Source organism: Pseudopodoces humilis, chromosome 7 (assembly GCF_049639895.1).
Source record: "Pseudopodoces humilis isolate 2021_Gansu_Grassland_sample_001 chromosome 7, ASM4963989v1, whole genome shotgun sequence".
Lineage (NCBI taxonomy): Eukaryota > Metazoa > Chordata > Aves > Passeriformes > Paridae > Pseudopodoces > Pseudopodoces humilis.
This window is the reverse complement of record NC_142206.1, coordinates 257,424-278,296: the sequence shown is the minus strand read 5'-3', so window position 1 is coordinate 278,296 and position 20,873 is coordinate 257,424. Positions and strand designations below refer to the sequence as shown.

General features: G+C 43.2%; 1 protein-coding gene across 2 annotated transcripts in view; it reads left to right on the top strand.

Moving 5' to 3' along the window:
* Window positions 1-20,873, top strand: part of GALNT18 (polypeptide N-acetylgalactosaminyltransferase 18) — a 200,725-nt gene that overhangs the window by 74,277 nt on the left and 105,575 nt on the right. For both annotated transcript variants that reach the window (XM_005531558.3, XM_088057582.1), the window contains exon 2: window positions 12,610-12,802. In XM_005531558.3, the coding sequence (XP_005531615.1) occupies window positions 12,610-12,802 (193 nt within the window). The remainder of the gene's footprint in view (window positions 1-12,609; window positions 12,803-20,873) is intronic.

The window sequence follows — 20,873 nt, the reverse complement described above, 5'->3', positions numbered from 1 at the left end:
GCTGTGTAATTAAGCAAAGAAGTGCTCCTGTTGTTAGGACTGAAAGATACAGGTGAAAGAAGGGATTTTTGCCTGAACAAAATTACTTGTGTGCAGTAAATTCTACCCTGCTGTAGGACTGGGTCAGCTGGGAGTGGAAACCCTCTTGGTAACAATTGCTGCTCACAGAACCAAGCTTTTACCAGGCTGTAGAACAATGAATATCTGAGTCCACGTGACTGGTTGCAGGGAAAATGGTGCTACTGAAATATCCAATATTCCTCACAAGCCACACGCTAAAGAGGCTGGAAGAATCCAGTAAATCTCCTTACGCACAGAACAAATCCTCTGATACTAGTTAAGGAAATGGAATTGTAACATAAACATCTGCTCCCTGTAATGTGGGGAGTGTTGGAGCCTGGTGGCTTGGAGGCAGTGAAACCAACATTGTCAGGATTAGCTTCTTGTGGGACAGGGACAGGGAGCAATTGAAGACTGGCAGTGCTGCAGCCTGTGTGCTGATGCAGAGGAATTTGTGAAAGTGGCTGATCTTAATGTCTTTGCTAACGAGAAGAAAGAAGATTTTTATTGGTTTTGTAAGCGTTTCAGTGATGGCTGGTACTGAGCAGCTCTGAAGTGTAGCTTTGTTTTAATACTCCTGCAAGGCAGGGATGCTCTGCTATTCCTGTTTTACAGTGGCAAAATGAGATCCACGGGGAAAACATCCTGGCTTTTCTGCGAGAGCTCAGCTGTGCAGAGATAATCTAGGAATTATTCTAGGAAGAAAACTAAATCCTCTTTTTCCTTTACCACTGTTGAGGGGTGCTGTGAGCAGCGAGAGGAGAAAAGCAGTCTGAGTCTTAGTCTGAGTTCCCAGCTGAGCCATCATCCCCCACAGGAGGCCAAAGGATGTGCTGCTGCCTCAGGACACTTTGGTTTATGAGGATTGTGCACATTAGACTGGAGAGTATACAGGAAAATACCAATGGCAGCTCTTCCCTTGACTCTAGGTGATGCTGAGGACCTAAATAAGTGGAAATCTGGTGTCTGTGCTTCTCCTTCTTGGACTATTGGAGAACCTGGTGGTAAATGAGGCCAAAAAAGTGGTGATGGAAAAACAGACACCCCTTCCTTCACAGCTTGCTGGGTCTTCGGCAGGAAAGTGTGTGAGCAAAGAAGTGTTACCAGAGCAAATGTCTGAAGGGACAGAACCCTCTGTAACAACATTTATTGGAGAATTGCTCAATTCTCTGATTCTGATCAGCCTACTCTAATGTAAATCACATGGCACGAGCAAGATCTCTGTGGTATTTCCTTGCATGTTTATTTTAGACTCCTGCACTGGCAGAGAGATGCCAGTGACAGTCAGAAACCCTGCTCTGCTGAGCCTTGCAGCTGGCCACCCTTCCAGAACTAGCATGGAGCCAAACTAGTGTAGGAGTTCCCTTGGTGTCTGTTTCTTTCAGGAGTGTTTGGATAAGCACTGGCAAGCTTTCTGGCCTGGGTAGCCCACCCAAAATTTGCTATCTGGGAGCATTAAGCTCTTAAAATGCAGATTATCTGTTTTTCTGGTAAGTGAAGTTAACATGCAAGAGCAACGTGGGAGTTGAATCTGCAGCTCCTGTGCAGCTGCTGACCTCTTTCACACAGTGACCCCTGGCTAAACACGGCAGGAGATTGCATGGGTGCATTTTAGTCATGGGGACAGGGAGGCAGAGGCATTACAGAATCCCAGCCAAACCGTGGCTCTGCTCATGGAAGAAGCTGTGTCTCCTCAGCAGGGTTACCACATGCTCTTCACCAAGAAACACTATGGGGGGTTGGGAAATGTTCTCTGCCTAAGGTTTGGAGTTGTTTGTTAAGGCAGTGAGCTTTAGTTCCCCTGCTAGGGAAATCACCTCCTGCTTTCTCATTTGCTTCAATTCATCTCATAATTATTTCATTTTATTGGATGAAAATATTCCATATTCTGTTTTCCAGGTAAAACATTTAATTCTCTGACATTGCCTCGGGCTAGGATTTGTTTACAGAATTCCTGGAGCCTTTACTGCTGTTACCTTTACTTGACTGCCAAGTGTGTTTGGGTGTCAAATTATTAAAGGGCAGCTTTCTCCAGAGCGAAGATTAATTGGAAACAAACTACTAAGAAACTTCATTTGCTGTTAGAGAAAATTACTTGCACTTTGAATATAGAAAATCATTTGTTTTATTGATGAACAGTTATTCCAAAGGGACATCAGCTTCTCCCTAGTCTTCTGTTCAGAGCTGGCTGCTTCTAGAGCTTCTTCCTTCACTGCTACCATGCAGTTAATACCCTGACTTCTATGGTAAAGTGATTTTTTCATTCTTTTCTTATTCAAATAGAGTTTAATTAGCCCATCCCACCCCAGTGACTGATCAGTAATTAATTCTCAAGCCCTGTAGATTTCAAACACCTGCAGGGCAGGTGGAGCAAATGAAAAAAACACTGCTCATTTTGGACATAACTTTGGGATTAATGAAACCTGTGATCATGATTAGCAACTCCTAAAAGCATTATATAAATTCAAAACTGAATATCTCACAATTCTCAGCTGTTTTATCAGAATATATTCTTGTGGTGTCTATCCTAAATAGTCTCTAGTATGAGTAACATTAATAAATAATAAAGTCTCTAATTGTCTAATACTAAGACTGGTGAAAGTCTGTTTTAATTACTCGTTTTTTTAGGCATTTTGCTGACATTTGCTAACACTCTTGGATAATTCTGTTTCAGTTTGGAGCAGCTAGGATTAGCAAGCACATCTCTGGGATTATGTGTATATGAGATAACTCCTAAGTCCTCTCCTCTAATGCACACGAAATGCAGCTGTGGTGTCCTTCAGCAGCTTTTAAAAATAAAGCAACCTCTACTCCTGTCCATTTTAATATAGCTTAGGTGAGAATTTTACCTATAGTAGAATATTTTAAATGCTCTCCTGGATCTTTACGTGGCAGAGATGAGTAGGAACTGCTCTGTTCCCAGTCAGTCAGGCAGCTTTGGCAGTGCATCCCTGTTGGCACTGCAGCCAGTGATCAGCAGTGACTCGGTGAGCTCTGGCTTTCTGCAGGGACACTGCCCAGTGCTCCTTTCACCTGCTGGGCTGGGGAGGGCTGAAACCATTCTGAACAAAGAGGCTTGATTTTTATCTTAGACAAAGCAAGTTGATTTTCTCTTCAGGATGTGTGATATGCAGGGTTATTAAAAAAAATAAAAATTAGAAGATTTTTGCAGCATTCCAAAATATGTGTCATTAAATGATGGAGTTTTTCCCCTCATCCTTTTTGCTCTGTGGGTTTACCAGAAGCTCATCATCAGGTGTGGGGTGAGGACAGGAAGAAAAAAACTGTGTTTGATTTTTACCAAGGTATAATGTTGGTTTATGTTGCAGGAAAGGTAATAAATTAAAAACCATAGAAGGTGTCTCCTCTTCTTCTGTGTTGGTTTAGCACATTTTCAAGAGTTTGATTCGTGAATCTCAGACCTTTTCAGTAATGCTTCTCACACTAAAGTCACAGAGATCTGCAGGGAAATCTGTAGCCTTATGATGAGAAATTACTAACTAAATTGTATTTAGTATTTTATTTAGATACCCATTGTATCTTGCATAATAAATGGAATTTTCAATTATTTTCATTTAGTTTCCTATTTTGGCAGTAATTCCAGTTTTTCTTGGCTTCTTCATTTTTCCTCTTGCTTTTTATTTGTGTTTAAAACTCTCTAGCTATAAGTTTGTTTCATTCTCTAATCTAGCTGTGCTTTGGGTTTGAGGTATTTTTTTGGTCTCGTTCTGTTGGGGTTTTCTTGTTTCTTTGTTTTTATTAAAATTCTGGCAGGGCTATGATGACTTCAAAAAAAACAAAACTGACAAGAAAGCCCAAAAAAGAAAGCAAGAATAACCAGCCAGCCACATGTTCCCATTCTTCACACAACTGAAGCAGAGGAACAGTCAACTTAATGCAATTTCCAAAAGATTTTTTTTGCAAGTTAGTCTGCTTTTTAAAGTTTCAGAGGAAATGCAGAATGCTGTGAGTTTGAAGCCATTAAATTAAGACAATAGAGGAAAATTCTCGGGTAATAGACATTTCTCCAAGCTGTAGGATGGAGAGGGAGGTGAGAACAGTAACAAACGGAGGAATTTGGTGGGTGCAGCCCAGCAGTTCCCCTTTGCCTTCTGCCCATGCAGGCTGCTGCTCACCCACCATCTGCTGTCTCCTTTCACAATGTTTTTGACTTACTGACCAATTTCCAAAATTAAGCTGAAGTACCATCTCACATCATTTACCCAAATACCTGTGAAACCAGAGAACTTAATTTGATTGCATTTTCTTTCATTTTTCCTACTGTTTCAAGGAGAATTCCTGGCATTTTGATAGGGTCAGTGTATTATTGATGTTAACATTAGCACAAGTCATCTACTTGGTATCAAAGATGGGAGAGTGCTTTCCATTTGTCATTCATGTTTTTCTGCCCAGAGGAGAAGCTGTGTTATGCATCATTTTCTTTTTGTTTTCTAATTGAAGTGTGGTTTGCAAACCTTTAAAATGTACCTGCTCCCTGCCACTGCATCTGTCCAGTGCTTTGACAAGGACAAAGCTTTGACATGGCAAGGGTGGTGGCACCTGAGAGTGGAGGATGCTTTTACAGAGGAGCACGCTGGCTCTTCAGAGCAGCCCTGTTCTTCTTCATCATTCTCCAGGCTCCTTTCACAACTGAGACTCGTCTCTGTCTCTTGGGGTAGCTTAGGGAAATTCCTGGAAGTGGCTCCAGTGTGCAGTAGTGCCTGCAAGGTTTGGGCAGTGCTTTGGGAGCAGGAGCCGTGTCGAGCAGACAACCCTTGGCTAAGGGTCTGTTACTGCACTGCTGCTGAGAGCAGTGGCAGGGGCAGCTCCCAGGGTCATCCTGCAAGCACTGGGGAAACAGAAAGGGAGGTCTTGAGTGAGGGAACTGATGCTCTCTAAAACTTCTGTGTTCGCCAAGAAGTGGCCAAAAGAAAATTCCTCAGAGGACTGAAAGATCCAAATGGAAGTTGTTGAAGTAGAACAAATCTGAGGGAGCTCGGTAGAGCCTGGCAAGCAGAGAAAAATCTCATTTTGTGTGATTACAGAAATAGGAAGGCTGTTTTTGGTGCTTTGTGTTGGGTGACTGCAGAAGAGTGTCAGTTCTGTTTCCCTGTGTGAACTTTACTTTTGGTGTGCCTACTCAGCTCTGTGTGAAAGGAAAAGCTGTATGTATGTGACTAATTAGCTGTGGCACAGCCTGACAGTGCCTGGCAAAACACTTTCCAGCATGGTGAAGGGCCTTTCCAGGTGACACAGACTGGGGTTTATGATATAAAACACGTTTAAAGCTTTTAAAGCCTCTCAGCTGCAGAGATGCAAACTCCACTAATCCCAAAGTAAAATGTGGTCTGCTGTTCATTAAATGCAGATGAGTTTCTCTTTTTAGTAAGACCATTTGCAGATGCCTAAATTTAGGAACACGTGCAGTTACAATCAGTGGAATATTCTGAACCTTTCCATCTTCTTTCCTGCACTGGAACTCGCTGTGCTGGGTCTTTGAGAGCTCTCAGACTCCAAGCCCTAACCTGGAGCCTGGTTTATTCTGCTGCCTTTGCAAAGTGCTCTTTATATATAAATATCCTCTGTTTCCACTTGTTTCTTTCGTGGTGATAAGGAAGTGAGGAAAGTTGTCATTAGGAATTCAGCTTTGTACTTGAGTATCAAGTAGAAGCAATCTCAATTTTTGGCACAGCTCTGTTTCCTGGATGCAAACTGGTCTCTCATCTGTGAATTCCTGTTGTCTTCCACTCTTACCTGGAAAAAATACTCAGTGTAACCAAGGAACCTAATGAAAAGTAGTTGGTTTTGCAAACTTGGGGTTTAATTTGTACTTTCTTTTCATTTGTACAGGGCTCATTATCACAAAATTTCCTGGGCATTTTGAAAATGTTATCACAACTAATTAAAGGAATGGCAGTTTTGTGATGATAACATGTTGTCTTTTTCATCCAAGACAGGAAACATGTTAGGCCAGTGCAATAATTCTCACAAAATTGCACAGATGAGAGATTATGGGCTTATACTGGTTCAGCATTTTCCTTGACAATCTGATCTAATCAGCATTGTAGGGGAGTTTATTCCTCCTAACCAGAGGAGCAAGAACGAGGCTGTCACTCTGCTTGTCTGACAAATTAGGGAGGTAATTGTGCCCATCTCATTCTTCTCTTTCCATTATGAGTGCCACTGATGGTTCAGGGCTCTTGCACTGCAGTTTGTGATACTGAGATTTGTGTATCACAACTGAATAAATTCACCAAATCAATTTTCAGGCAGTTTTTGGCAGATTATTATTGTATCTTAAGACTGTCATTCCAAGAATTGTGGTATGTTTGCCTGCAGGTCAGGTTTAAGTTAATGCCTTAAGTACAGAATCATTTGAAATGAGAAAAATGACTTTGCCATTAAAAACATACTTCTTTTAATGAAACTGGCAATCCTTTAAGTTACAGTCAATAAATAATTATTCTGACCACCCTCAATCTTGGATGTCTGCAGTTAAGAAATTATGTGTTGCTTGAAGTGAATTGATGCTGTCTTTAATCTGGTTTCCAAGTGGAAGGAATGCAGAGAGGTATTGCTTAGGAGAAGCTGAAAATTGTGTTTTGAACAGTCTGAAGACTTGGAACTTGGTACTCCTCAGTCTTTAATATCCTCATAGTGTGTTTTTTGAAAACACGCCTCTTACACATTGGGGAAACCAAAATTGGTCCTTGACAAAATACTGATGTCAGTGGATACAATGAAAGGATTTAAAGTGCAGTATTGGTACCTTCCAGAGATTTCTGTCTCCATCTGAGGGGAAGTGGGTTGTGCTTGCAAATGTGTATTTCCTTAGGAAATCTCATTCTGGTAAATTAGAAGCTTTTGCCCTGTTTTCACATTGTAGTAACTTTGTGTTAACTTTTCCAGAATGATGCATGGACCTGTCTGGCCTGATTCATGTCCATAGCACAGTTATGGCTAAAGGGGAATTTAACAGGCTGGTAGTGAGAGCATTTCTAGCAGGAGCAGCAGTGGCCAGGATTTATAGTGTTTTCAGATCAGAATAGGCCAGGTGGAGTGCATACAGAAGAAATAGAGATTCCTTACCAAGACCTTGTGCCCATAAAAAATGTTGTTTATGTGCACCCACATCAGAGTTTAGCATTGACTCGGTAGCATAAAAAACATTTCATTTTTCTCCTGTGCGTTTTCTTACCCACAGGAAATAACCATTATCAAGGGATCTGCTGGTTAATTAGCAGTTGAGAGGTTTGGTACCTGCAGTTCTGAGAGCTCTTTAACTAAAGAAGTTCTTTAGAAGTCTCAAACCCCTCAGATTTCTCTTAAGACCCGAATTTTCCTGTTTCTTTCACTGCCCTCTAGCGCTGAGCCTGTTTTGAGTCATCTCCAGACATTTTCTTTGCTGTAAAGGAGCTTCTGTGCCACTTCTTAGGAGCTGTGGAGGTACCAAAATGTGCCAGGGCAGGAAGCAGTGAACGCCTGTCCTTGCTGGGGGCTGAGCAGCAGAACCAGACTGACTTTCCACCCTGATAGCACAGTAAGCATGGGGTTATTCACCAGAAAAAACTCCACACACAAACCCCCAAACAGAAACAAAATAGGTGTTAGTAGCATGCCAATGGCTTATACTATTGTGTATGTGTGCTGGAAAATGCAATAAAGGTAGCATTTAATTTAATAGCATATAAATTGTATTTTAAGTTCTAAAAAAAATTAAAGATTGAGAGAGTTTTTGGCATTTCCTTCTGCATGTGCTGTCATGCACAGTTTAGTCTTTAAGTTTTGTCTGATTGAATACTGTTGATAATGTTATCGTAACTTCTTGACAGCTGTTGAGGAGAGGATCACCTTTCTTTTGTTGGGGTATTTTTCCATTCCTCATCTCTCTGATCTGTCTGGTGTTTGCACCAACTGCAGGGTGTGCAAAGACTGGAGATGGAGCTGAATCCTCTCAGGGTGGGTGTGTGTTTTGCACGTAGTTCAGATCAGGTTTATTTTTTCTTAAGGTTAGGGCTCTGCTGCTCTGTCTGTGCAGAGCCTGACAGGCTCTGTCAGTCTCTCTGAGGAACCCTGGCACTTCAGTATGACTTACTAAGCTGTAAGTGAGCAGAATTTAACCCACTTAGGTACTGCATTCTTTCCTAGGAGCACTTCTGCTAAAGTAATTTCTTTGGGAACAAGACTAGAATGCCAAGAGGAATTAACTTGACTTGAATATTCAAAAGGGTGAAGTTGGCTTTTCAGCACAAAGCTATATTAATGTTGACACCTTGCCAGCAGTATTGTGATTTTTTGGGGAGGCAAGAGAATAAATAAAGTAACCTTTTTGAGGGAAGATTTGTTACTGAAACTTTCCATTTTTGTCTTGTGAGTATACTTTTCTCCATGGCTGATGCAGTGGTGCATCGTGGTGAGCTGCTGCTGCTGCTGCCTGGCGGTGTTTCACCACGCCATGCCAACAAGGATGTTTTCATTTAGAGGTTCACTCATCTGATACAGGATTTGTAGCAGGGTCCTTCACAGGAGCAGCCTTGCAAAGCAGGAATTGTCAAACTGCAATTTTTGAGAATGCTGATAAGGTGTTTTCATGAATTACAATAGATTTTAAAAGTGGAATTTTCCTCTGGATGTCTTGCTGTGTGACAAAGTCTAGGTGAAGTTTTCACACTGCTAGATACTGTACCATGGCTCTGTGACCCAGTGCCAGTCTGGGATTTTTACCTGTCACACCCAGTGGCTCTGGCCAGAGGGTAGAGAGGGGGCATGGATTGCTTGGGCAGATGAAGGGCACCTGGAGAGGAAAAGGATGGAAAGATCCTTCCTTCCACAGAAAGCTGAAAGGCTCTGCCTGCAGGAAATGGAATATAGATTTTTTGAGTGCTGGGAGCCAGAGTTTGAGGGAATTAGGCCTCATGAGTGAGCTGAGCTTTGTTTTGCCTTTAATGATAATTGCCTAGATGCACATGGTGAGTCTGCCTTGCACAGTGAGGCAAAGCACAGCTGTGGCATCACCTCTGCAATCCTGGCCTGTTCCTTCCTCTCTGGGCTGGCAAATCAAAGGTTCAGGCACTGGAGAACTGATCAAAGCCTTTCCCTCCTACTCTCTGGCATCATTTCCTACTCATTCTTCTTTTTGTGAGGCTGTTTCATTTAGTGCAGGTATTGATGCCTTCTGCATGTCCTGAGCTGACACAGGGGTGTTCTGCAGACAGGGTGTTTTTACTGTATCTACCTCCTTGTTACTGGCACCTAATGAAATCAGCAGATGAGGTTACACTGCAGGCTTGGTAAAGCACTTCTGTTTCCATGGAAGGCATTTGCACAATGGCAAAGCTTTGATGTGAAACGCTGCTGCTTTTGTGAATAGACCTGCAGTCAAATAGGGGTAGAAATGGATCAGAATGAAACTCAGGTACTTGAGAGAACAAACAGCACGTCTGGATCTGTCTCAGCAACTGTTTCTGCAACCCTTTTCTGACTTGATCCTTTCTCTTAATTGTGAACCTATTCATGGTAACTTTTCTTAGGAAGAATGTTGAAATCTGAATGGAGATGAAAAAATGAGTCTCTTTTAGTGAGCTTCAGGGGCTTTCATGGAGATTAAATGAAAGTTATTAATTAAATGATTGTGTTAATTGCTAATAAATTAAATATTTGTTTTCTTCAGAGGTCATAGAACAAAGCAGCAATCAGACAACAAAATGTCTACCCCTTATTATCTCAGTGGTGTCTTTTGATTTGGTGTCTCTGACTTATACAATAAGCAATAGGAAGAGCAAATTTCTGTCTTGGTGGCTGTCAGTGAGCTCAAGTGAAGCAATAGATTTATAAAAACATTAATTGCATAACTAGGAAATGTGAGTATGAGCTAAAGAGACAGAGATGATTTTGGAAAACAAACTGTGGGTTTTTTGGCTCAGGTGAGCAGTGTGTGGCCAGCTCCAGGCTGATGCCATGAGCGGCCCAGTCTTCAGCAAGGAGAGTTCTTTGGGCCAGATGTGCAGGCAGCTGACATCTGTGTAACAAATCTCTGCTGCTGACTGGTCGAACTGCAGGGTGTGAGTGTGCCAGGATTTGATGCAGGCTGGAGTGGGTGCAGCTCTGCACGGTGTGTAAAGCTAAAGCAGGGAGCCTCTCCTGAGAACGGCCGCGGTGACGTGCCACAGGCGTCCTTCCCACAGGAGAAATGGAACGGATCTTTCCTGTTTGGTACCGGCTGAGCAGATGAATGTGCCTCCCTCTGTATTGCTCCAGCAGTTCTGCTCCTGGATCTCCTCTGAGCCTCTGCTCCCCACCATCACTCTGCGACTGTGGGAGGGAGGCCTGGCTGTGAGACCTCGGGCTGTGACCCGTTTGCAGAGGCCAAGGCATCGAATGCACTTGTTGACTGGTCAAAAGGCAGCTGATGGTGTGTAATCATTATTTTTATTTCTTGTGAGAGGCTGGATAAAGAAAGTTGCTTTCCCCAAGGGTTTTTAGCCAAATAAAGGAAAGAAAGCTTTGTCATCAGAGATGTGTGCTGAATTCCATTGATTTGAATTGTAGTTGAAAGCTCCTGCTAATGTGTTTTTTTTTTCCTGTAGAGCAATGTATTGAAATAACATGTTTTCTTAGCGTACAAAAAAATTACTGCATTTGGTAAGTGGTTTGGTAAAGCTTGTAAACTAAATTCGCAGAGATCCATTACTGGAAAACCTTGAACTGATATACAACCTGGAAAACTGAGCACTTTTTCAATCAGAAAACAGCAAGAGATTCACAGATCATTTTAGGAACTACTCTCACCCACAAGATCATTAGATAAAATTCAGTACATACCCATGTGAGTCCGTGAAGGACAGTTGTTTCTGGGATGTCTCTTCATCCATGAAAAGACAAAGACATCTGTGACCTCCCATGCTGCTGTGATTTTTGAACTGGTATTCAAATGCTATTCTGCCTTTTTCGAGCTAGGACCCTCTAAAATGATCTGAGTTTATCCAACGTGCAGAGTTGCCAAGCTCCTCTCTCAGACATTTATCTGTGTGGTAGCAGGGCCTGTCAGAGTAGTTTCCTCCTTTGATGGAGGGTTTAGTTTGTCTTTCATCTTTGAAGAGTTGGAGCTGGTTCCCAAATTCAGGCTGGGAGACAGGACTTTGACAAGTAAAGCAACATTTCATATTTACAGAGGTTGGAACATAGTGTAGGAAGCAAGCACCATTAGTTTCCTGTCAGTGCTGTCAGGAGAAAAAAAGGAGAACATCTTGAACAAATCAAATAACCTAGTCTTCTCAATTTATGTTTTTGCATTTTGGGTTCTTTTTAGTAGGAGATCAAAGCATGCTTCCTGGCATTCTTTGGAAGTCAGGATTCTGATGGCATATTCTGCTAAATATATAACTATAATATATAAACTTGTCTTTTGGTGTTCCCATGAAGCTTAAGTCAGCTCTCAAGCCTGCAGGTGACTCTGGGTGCTGAGGAGGACTTTGGGGACAATTGATAGATTTTTCAAGATTCACTTTAATTCTCATAAGTCTCTCTGTTTGTAAGTACAGCCCTTTAGAAAGGAGAGTTCTTCATTTTGTTGGGTCACCGTTAGTGTGACTTTTGATAAATAATAAGAACTTCCAGAAAAAGAAGATACTATTTCTTTGTGTGGCTCTAGTTTATGTTGACAAATGGGAGTCAAGTAAGGCATTTGATCTTGCTTTACCCGTGTGCTGTGAAGTGTTTCCAGAAACGAGGGGTTCTCTTGGTTAGATTGTGTGTCAGCTGTGGTGTGTCTGTCACAGAGAGCTCACAAGTGATCTCAGACTTGCTGTGCAGCTAAACATTGAGAATGAATGCTGTGATTGATTTCACTCTACTGGAGCTCTTCTCAAATTGAATTCTGGGTATATCTTTCCCCCTCCTCTCTGTTTAGCATTGCAGCCAGAGATGTGGCCTTGTGAAATGAAAACCTTTCCTAATCACGCAAATACTACAAAGTGATGATCCCAGTAGCTTCATCACATGTACCTAAACATGGACTCAGAATTCAGATAGGTTGGATTGGTAAACTGGAGCATAAAGCATGATTGAACTTGGTTTGCTATTTAAACATGGATGCCTAGTACAGTGAATTTTCTCTGTGTTGAATATGTAGTTTTAAAGAACTTATTTTACACTTTATGGACATTGGCAGCCATTTTGTACACTATGTACAGATGATTTGTTTTTCTCTTTCAAAACTTCAGTCTTTTCCTAGCAAGATAATCCAGGCTGGAATGAAATATTTCATCTTAGTATATAAAAGCAAAATAATATTCATTTCTGATAAGGCTCCTTCTGAAATTTAATTAATTTAGATTTATCAGTCCTGGCCTTTAGTCAGGTTGCGATAGGAAAGAATTGTTTCTACATAACTTTATTTGACTATTAAATTTTGAGCCTTACATGCTAATAGTTACACGAGAGTACGTGAGGGCATGTCGTGGGAAAACTTCCAGGCAGCAAGTGGAGCTGAAGTTCTGCTTTTTAAAACAGCAGATCTTAATTGTTTCCTTTTGTCTTTGTCTCTCGTAGAAGCTCCACCAAAAGTGGAAGACAACCCCGCGGAAGCGTTCACGGACTCGTCGCTGTTTGCGCACTGGGGGCAGGAGCTGAGCCCCGAGCAGCGGCGGCTGGCGCTGAAGCAGTTCCAGTACTACGGCTACAACGCCTACCTGAGCGACAGGCTGCCGCTGGACAGGGCCCTGCCCGACCTGCGGCCCGGCGGGTGAGTGCTGGGGCAGCCTTGCTGGGGTGGCACTGGGGCCTTCAGCTGTGTGCCACTGTGGGTGTCACTGCAGCCTTCAGCTGTGTGCCACTGTGGGTGTCACTGCAGCCTTCAGCTGTGTGCCACCGTGGGTGTCACTGCGGCCTTCAGCTGTGTGCCACCGTGGGTGTCACTGCAGCCTTCAGCTGTGTGCCACCGTGGGTGTCACTGCGGCCTTCAGCTGTGTGCCACCGTGGGTGTCACTGCGGCCTTCAGCTGTGTGCCACCGTGGGTGTCACTGCGGCCTTCAGCACTGTGACAGTGTGGGTGTCACTGCGGCCTTCAGCACTGTGACAGTGTGGGTGTCACTGCATCCTTCAGCACTGTGACAGTGTGGGTGTCACTGCATCCTTCAGCTGTGTGCCACTGTGGGTGTCACTGCATCCTTCAGCACTGTGACAGTGTGGGTGTCACTGCATCCTTCAGCTGTGTGCCACTGTGGGTGTCACTGCGGCCTTCAGCTGTGTGCCACTGTGGGTGTCACTGCGGCCTTCAGCTGTGTGCCACTGTGGGTGTCACTGCGGCCTTCAGCTGTGTGCCACTGTGGGTGTCACTGCGGCCTTCAGCACTGTGACAGTGTGGGTGTCACTGCGGCCTTCAGCACTGTGACAGTGTGGGTGTCACTGCGGCCTTCAGCTGTGTGCCACTGTGGGTGTCACTGCGGCCTTCAGCACTGTGCCACTGTGGGTGTCACTGCGGCCTTCAGCACTGTGCCACTGTGGGTGTCACTGCGGCCTTCAGCACTGTGACAGTGTGGGTGTCACTGCGGCCTTCAGCACTGTGACAGTGTGGGTGTCACTGGAGCCTTCAGCACTGTGACAGTGTGGGTGTCACTGGAGCCTTCAGCACTGTGCCAGTGTGGGTGTCACTGCAGCCTTCAGCACTGTGACAGTGTGGGTGTCACTGCGGCCTTCAGCCCTGTGACAGTGTGGGTGTCACTGCGGCCTTCAGCACTGTGACAGTGTGGGTGTCACTGCATCCTTCAGCCCTGTGACAGTGTGGGTGTCACTGCGGCCTTCAGCACTGTGACAGTGTGGGTGTCACTGGAGCTTTCAGCCCTGTCCCATCTCGGTCACTCCATCCTTCAGCCCTGTCCCACCTGCAGGTTTCCCTCATAGGCAGGGTATGGGTAACCACCAGAACGAGTCATTTCTAGCAGGCAGATGAAGGCTGTAAGTTTCAGTTGTTCTCAAAAGTGCTGCTGTGCACAAAGTCAGTCCATTTACAGTCCCACAAAGTATTCATTAAAATTTCTTCAGCATCATTTGGAAACTTTATCTCAGCTACAATTTACATTAGACAGCTGGTGTGTTTTTTCTGCTAAAATGCTAATTTTCAGTTTCATCAGATAACCTGGCTAAAGAAGTGCTCTCGTTGAAAGCACAGAGCTGCCTGGTTAAGGTCAGTCAGCAGGTGAAGCTGCTGAGTTTTAGTGGTGAAAGGCACCTCTGAGCCAAGCTCTGGAAGCTCAGGGATCCTCCTTCCCTGGACAGCTCTGTGCTCGGAATCACGAGCTTCCAGGGTTATTCCAGAATTGGATGGGACCAAGGGAGGGATCAGCCTTCCCTTCAGTGCACCTGAGCCTGTCTGGGCAGGGCTGTTCACAGACAGGTAATGCTCACCTTCTGTGAGCCTTGGTGATACAGCTGGGCCAACAGCAGCTCTGGAGATGGAGAAATGGATGGAGGGAGAGCTGCTTTTTCTGCAGCTCATTAAAAAGAGAAATCATTAAAATAAATATGCTGGGTACTTAGTGAATCAAACGTGATCTTATTCATTTATTCTAACCAAATATTTTAATAACTAAAGCAGTAGTGCATTTTGCTGCACATTAAGTTGATGATAGCAAAAATATATCAGCACCATCCGAGGCAGCACTTTAGCAGTATCTATGTATTATTATATATTGCATTGTAGAAATATTTTTGTTGCAGATTTGCTGAAATACTGACTTTAAGGAAATCAAAGTCCATGCAATTGTATTTGTGCTTTGGTTAAATCAGTTTAGCAGCCCCTGTAGGGACAGTCTCTTTCTTGTTTTTTAATTGTAAACTAACCCAGAGGAAAAAGAAATCTTTTTAACTAGACATCAATGATAGAAATGTTTCTGTTCTTACAGCTCTTTTGAAATTACTGTTCTGAATGATTTAAATATAAATTTTTTATAACTATGTATTTTAAAAATTAAAAAGATGGAGAAAATGAATGTTACTGTAGCTGAAAATAAATGGAAGTTAGGATTTTAAAAGAAACTTCAGTTAGAAATTAATCATGATCCTAATTTCTGTGAAAGTTTTGATCCTTTGGTGACTGCCAGAAACACAACAGACATCACAGGATGTTTAGGGACACAGCCATCCACAATAATGGCTCAGTGCTGGCAGCCCAGGCAGGTTCCCCACGCCCCTTAGGCTGGGGAGCAGGCAGGGCTGTGACACTGGGTGACACTTCTGACCCTGGGGAAAGGAGCTGTGCTGGCAGGCAGTGTGCAAACTGTACCTACAGCACCCTGAGCAGTGCGCAGCTACAGCTGTTCTGCAAGTCCTGGTGTTGAAAAGAGAGCTCCTGCTCCTGACAGGGAAGTTCTCATTTGTGTGAGAGCACGTGCATGAATGCTGTGGGGGAAGAAAGTCTACCCTGTGAGAGTCTGTTTCCAGTCTAATAATCAGTTTTTGGGATTTCCAGCGCCTGGTTTTTAAGCCAAGTGCAGAAGTCACTCCCTGAGTCTGCATAGCTGCATTTCCATTCTCCTTGGGCAGCTGCTGGGCTCAAGCAGCACAGCGTGCTGGGAAGAGAGCACACAGCAAGTGACATGGAGACCAAGGCAGCCACCTTCACTGTACCTCAGTCACTTGTGGTATTTCTGTTCTGACTAGGGATGCACGAGAGCACAGATAGAGGAGCTGCCACAGTGGCTCTGGACAGTCAGCCAAGGTCTAACCAAGCTCATTAGCCTGGATTTAGCAGTGATGCTGCAAGAGTCAGCATGGCAGTGGGACCCCAGCAAAGGCTTGTGGCAGGTAGATAAAGGAGTGGAGCTCACATGGTTCTGGCTGGGCTCAGTGCTGGTCTGTCATCTGTATTCAGAACCTATCATATGGAGTACAGAAATTTGGGAAGACAGCAATATCTGCAACTGAGACCTAAGGAAATTCATACATTGTTAGCCCCAGTTGAGAGCAGGAGAATGAAGTGATCTGCCAGAATCATGATATTACCCCTTTTATATCATACTGGTGTGACTCAGCTTTGACCTTTCTGCCTGCAGTGCTCTGGGAATTCACATCAGCATATCTCAGTCTGTCTTTACAAGGTTCTGCAGAGAGAAAGGCCATTCCACATGTGTAGTAACACCAAATTAAAATGTGCAGCATTTTCTAGGCTTGAGGTCATCAACATTAAATGCCATGGCAAAAGCAGAGGGCAATTAGAGATTGCTGAGCCACAACACAGATGGAGGAGAGGGGAAAAATCCAGCCTTGCCCAGTCCTTCAGGCTGGGTGACATGAAGAGGCAGTAGAACACATTTAGCAGTAGGGGCAGTGCACTCTGCCCAAGCCTCTGAACTCTGGCCTCTCCAGAAAAGGATCATGACATTGGATGGAAACATCCAGCAGAGCACAGCTGGGTCAAGCTGTGGCAGGTTGTCACACCTTTCAGAAGGACCTGCTCATGCTTTAGGTACTGCAGAGTGGTTTCTGACCACTGTACAGCCATGAGCCTCCTGTTGCATTCTGAATTTGGTTCCTTTTCACTGTATTTGTGCTAGCACAGGCTGTCCCCAGCACAGTCCAAAACCATCTCTTATAGGTAAATAAGAGATTAACTGTCCTGGATACTTTAGCCTCCTGAAGGAATCATCACACCCTGAAGTGGGCTCAGTTTTTGCAATACTCAGTAGACAGTGCAGGCTTTATTGTACTTTATTGAGTACTGCCTCAGCCAGGGCCTGATTCTGATTCTGTGCTGCTGCAGCTGGGTGCTGTGCTGTTCCCCACCCTTCTGTGCATCTGTTAGCCCATAACCTATCTGCATCACTGACTGACAAATAGCTTCTGGCTCTAATGAACCTGGAAGCTCTGAGGAAGGCAGTGTTGCCCTTACTGTGTGCAGGAACAGAGGATAATAGTTCTGTGTTAGTTATAATTCTGTTGTGCTCATTACTTTTAGTAGGGCAGGCAGTACCCACAAAGCTTGTTATGAGTGAAATGTGGATGAAAGAAGCTCTTGCAGAAATTCATTATAGCAAGTTAGGTTGTTTAGGGGTCCTGAAGCTGTCTCCCAAACTCCTTTCAAGTGGTCAGATTCTACTTTGTTGGCTTGTGAATCTTTGTTGCCTGATCCATTGTGCTGGAGCACACATGGGAGAGGGAGGCAATATTCTCCTCTGATTATGTGAGGAGCCAGGGAGGCGACACAGGAAAGGTTCGCAGCAGGATCCCAGCACAGGAGCTGTTTCAAAGGGTTTAGCTCCTGCACAGACTGTCTGACACCAAGAAACCTGGCCAGTAAATGCAAAGCAACCTTTTCAGCCACTGTAACTGGCTGGGTGAAAGCAAAGACACAAAAAGCAGCAAAGGCAAGAAGGGTGAGAGGCAAAAGAAGCATTTAAAGCTCAGATATTTTAATTATTTTGAGATTTGTTTTAATTCTTTGGAGACCATTGCTATTGTCAGATACCATGGTATAATATGTGGCTTGCAGCAGGTTTGCCCTTTTCCTGGCTGAAAGTTTGTCATCTAGAAAAGTGCAGAGGAGAGGTCCTGCTTCCTGTGCAGAGAAGGGCTTTGGCTGTTTTGTAAGCACTTCTTTCAAACAATTCACCGCTCCCAAACTGATTATTTAGAGGCTCAGTTTGGCAAGGGACAATGGTAGAAGCCTTGAAGATATCCAAATTAGGTTTGTGGTAAAGTGGGCCCAGACAGAGCAGGCAAGAGGTCCCCTGCATGGAGGTAGGACTGCAAGGAAATAAAATCAAGCATTGGCTGGTTGAGGAGAGTGATGTGGTTTGGGACAAAAGTTGTTTATGCGTGTACATCTGTCCAAAATGTCCATCAGTCTTATGGTGGTAAACACAGTCCTGGATGCATCAGACTTACGTAATTATTTTCCTTTAATAAAACTGATATAGGTAAAATGTATAATTTCAAAGAGTGATGTTCAGGCTGGGTATTTGCATGTAATCTCTACTTCTCCCCAAAAGCCAGCTCCTCCATGCTTGCATTCTATAAACCTTTTCCCCCATGTGTCCCTGTGAAACAATTCTGTTCTGCTGGCTTTATGTTAGTGATGGACATGGCTCCTTGCTAATTTCTGACCAAGTTCTTTTGTTGCAGCTGGTAAAAGAGAACATTAATACTGCTTGTTGGTCTTGATGTTTCAAAGGCATCATTTAAAAAGAGCAAAAAAGCCTCTAATGTATTGTTTTGGACAGAAATCCTAAAATTCCTGAAGTATTCAGCATTCTTGTTGAATACCTCATGTTTAATGCTGTCATATTTCATGCTCTCTTTTACTTATCTCTCTTCCTCTCACTCTTCTGTTCCCTCACCTTTTCCTTGGAGTGGTTCCAGCAGCAGTGTGAACTGCCTGAGCAGCCACCCCTGGGATGCTGAGCTGAGCTCTGGTTTTCCTGTTGGGATGTACCTGCTCACACAGCTGCTCTGCAAGTGTTTCATATCCCTGGCACATCTGCCATATCACAAATATCACAAATACCACACTTACCACAAACCTGCTGCAGCCTCCAGGCTGCTCTAATAACCCAAGCTGATGATGATGGACATGTGCACAGGAAAAAAAAGAGATTTTTATACCCTGTCCAGTGCCAGCCTGCTCAGCATAGCCCAGTTAGCACTTAAAATACTGGTAATAGCAAAAAGAGAAATGAAGTATGATCACATCATTAAATTATAAACATAAACACAAAAATAGTTCTGCAGGAGTTCTTACTCAGTTCTTTCATAGAGTTTTAGTGCTACTTATTTTACTTATGTCAGAATGTTTTGGTTTTTGTTTTTTACTCCCATTTATTTTGAATTTCTGATTGCCGTTTTGGCTGTGGACAAAATGTTACCAGTTCTTGAAGAATGTAAAATTCTGTTTCTGTTTGTGCTTCTGAGAAATTCTTACCCTGTTGGAACTAAAACTTAATTCCCATGTATGTCCCCAAAACAACACTTGAACCCCAAATGTTTTTACTAACATCCTTATTGCATCCTGTGTAAAACAAAACAAACAAAAATCATGGAATATATGCTGTATTGTTCTTTTCTAAACAAAAACATGGGGCTTTTGCTATTTTTTGATATGATAGTCTTGGTGAAAGTTTTTCAAAGTTTGCAGAAAATAATTTCTGCTCATAATTTATGTACATATTTGTAGAAGGTCTGAGAGATAAGTTAACACAGGAAATCATTTTTTGTTTGCTGCTTTCATGCATAGTTATACTAAACTAATTTTTAAGTCTAATGACTGGCTAAATGGAATTATCACAGAGGATTATCATTAGAGGAACAGAGTTGTCTTTCTTGTGGACAAATATTTGAAAGAAGCCTCATAATGTATGCTGCCCTCCATTTCCCAGAGCTGTGCTTGAAATAGAAACCAGGAGTTTCTGTAAATTTCTGTAACCATGGCAACCTCTACTTTAGCGCTATTAGCCCGGTGTAATTGAGCGGAGCGGGGCGCTCGCCGCAGGCTCTGCCTTTGCTGGAGCGATGCTCAACAATGCCGGCTGGGAAATCGGGTGAAATTCCTGTGGATTGTTGGTTTGGGGCGAGAGGAGCAGGTCCGGGCTGGGATGGACCCTTGGCCATGGCCTTTGCATCTCGTGGTTGCCACACAACCACTCCCTTCTCTGAGCATTGTGGGGCTGGGATTCCCATCCCAGCGCTCCCTCTCCTCCTCCCCTCCAGCGTGCCTCGGACACTCACACCCTCTGGAGCCATTCCTTCTTCATTCCCATCACTCTGGAGTTACACACCCTTCTGGAGCCATTCCTTGTTCATTCCCATCACTCTGGAGTTTCATTCCTCACAACACTTGGTGTAAGGACAATGATAGACGTGCTTGTGAAAAGGCACAAGGGCTCTGCATTCTGTGCAGGATCAGGGGCTGATTCTGATTTGATTAAATAAGAAAAAAAAGTAGGTAATTTTCATTGTCATCAGCTGATGTGAAAAACAATGTAGTGAGGAAAAAGTGTTTTTAAAAACTACAGACACACTGAAAAACAAGTTAGTTTGAGCTGGAAATAAAGATAATGAGTCTGAATGGAAAAGAAAAGAAAACATGAACTCGGTTCAGGGATGTAACCTCATTGAAAATTAGTCTTCTTGAAAAGACTAAAGAAGTTGGACAATGCAGGAGTCTAATTCTATTCTCTCCTTTCATCTGTAGTTATCTTTAAAGGCATGGTGGTGCAAAAAGGGAATCAAGTTACATCCACAGGATTAAAAGCTGCTCTTGTCTGTACAAGTTGCCAGCAATGAAAAATTCTGTGCAGAGTGATAAAAATTGCAAATATGTGAGATGTAAATGAATGTGGGTGGGGAAACCAATACAAATAGTTTATTTTAAATGGATGGAAGACTCATCAGAAGCAGAACTTCTGTCTGAGCATTTCAGGTTATGCATGCAACTATGGCAGGGCAGCAGTGTATTGGGGGCTGTTTTGTCATCTGAAACCATTTTTGGAATAGTTTGGAATTTGTCACTAGTTCCTTGCAATGCCATATTTTATATTTCTCTCAAGCTCAGCTTAATTGACAGAGGAGAAAAAATCACCCATGTTTGAGGAAGCAACTTCTTTGAACTATTTTCAGTATATTTTTATTGCCATTCAAAGTATTTTCAAAAATCCCTTTAAGTTTTCCTTAATTTAATGGGTACCATATCTTACCAGATAGAGTTTCATTTTTTGCTAGAATTTCATTTTATCTTCTTTGCACATTGTTATGGCTGAAGATAACAAATATTACCATGCCTAAGGCTGTCAGCTGAAAGATAGATTGGCTGTAGATTTGTTTGC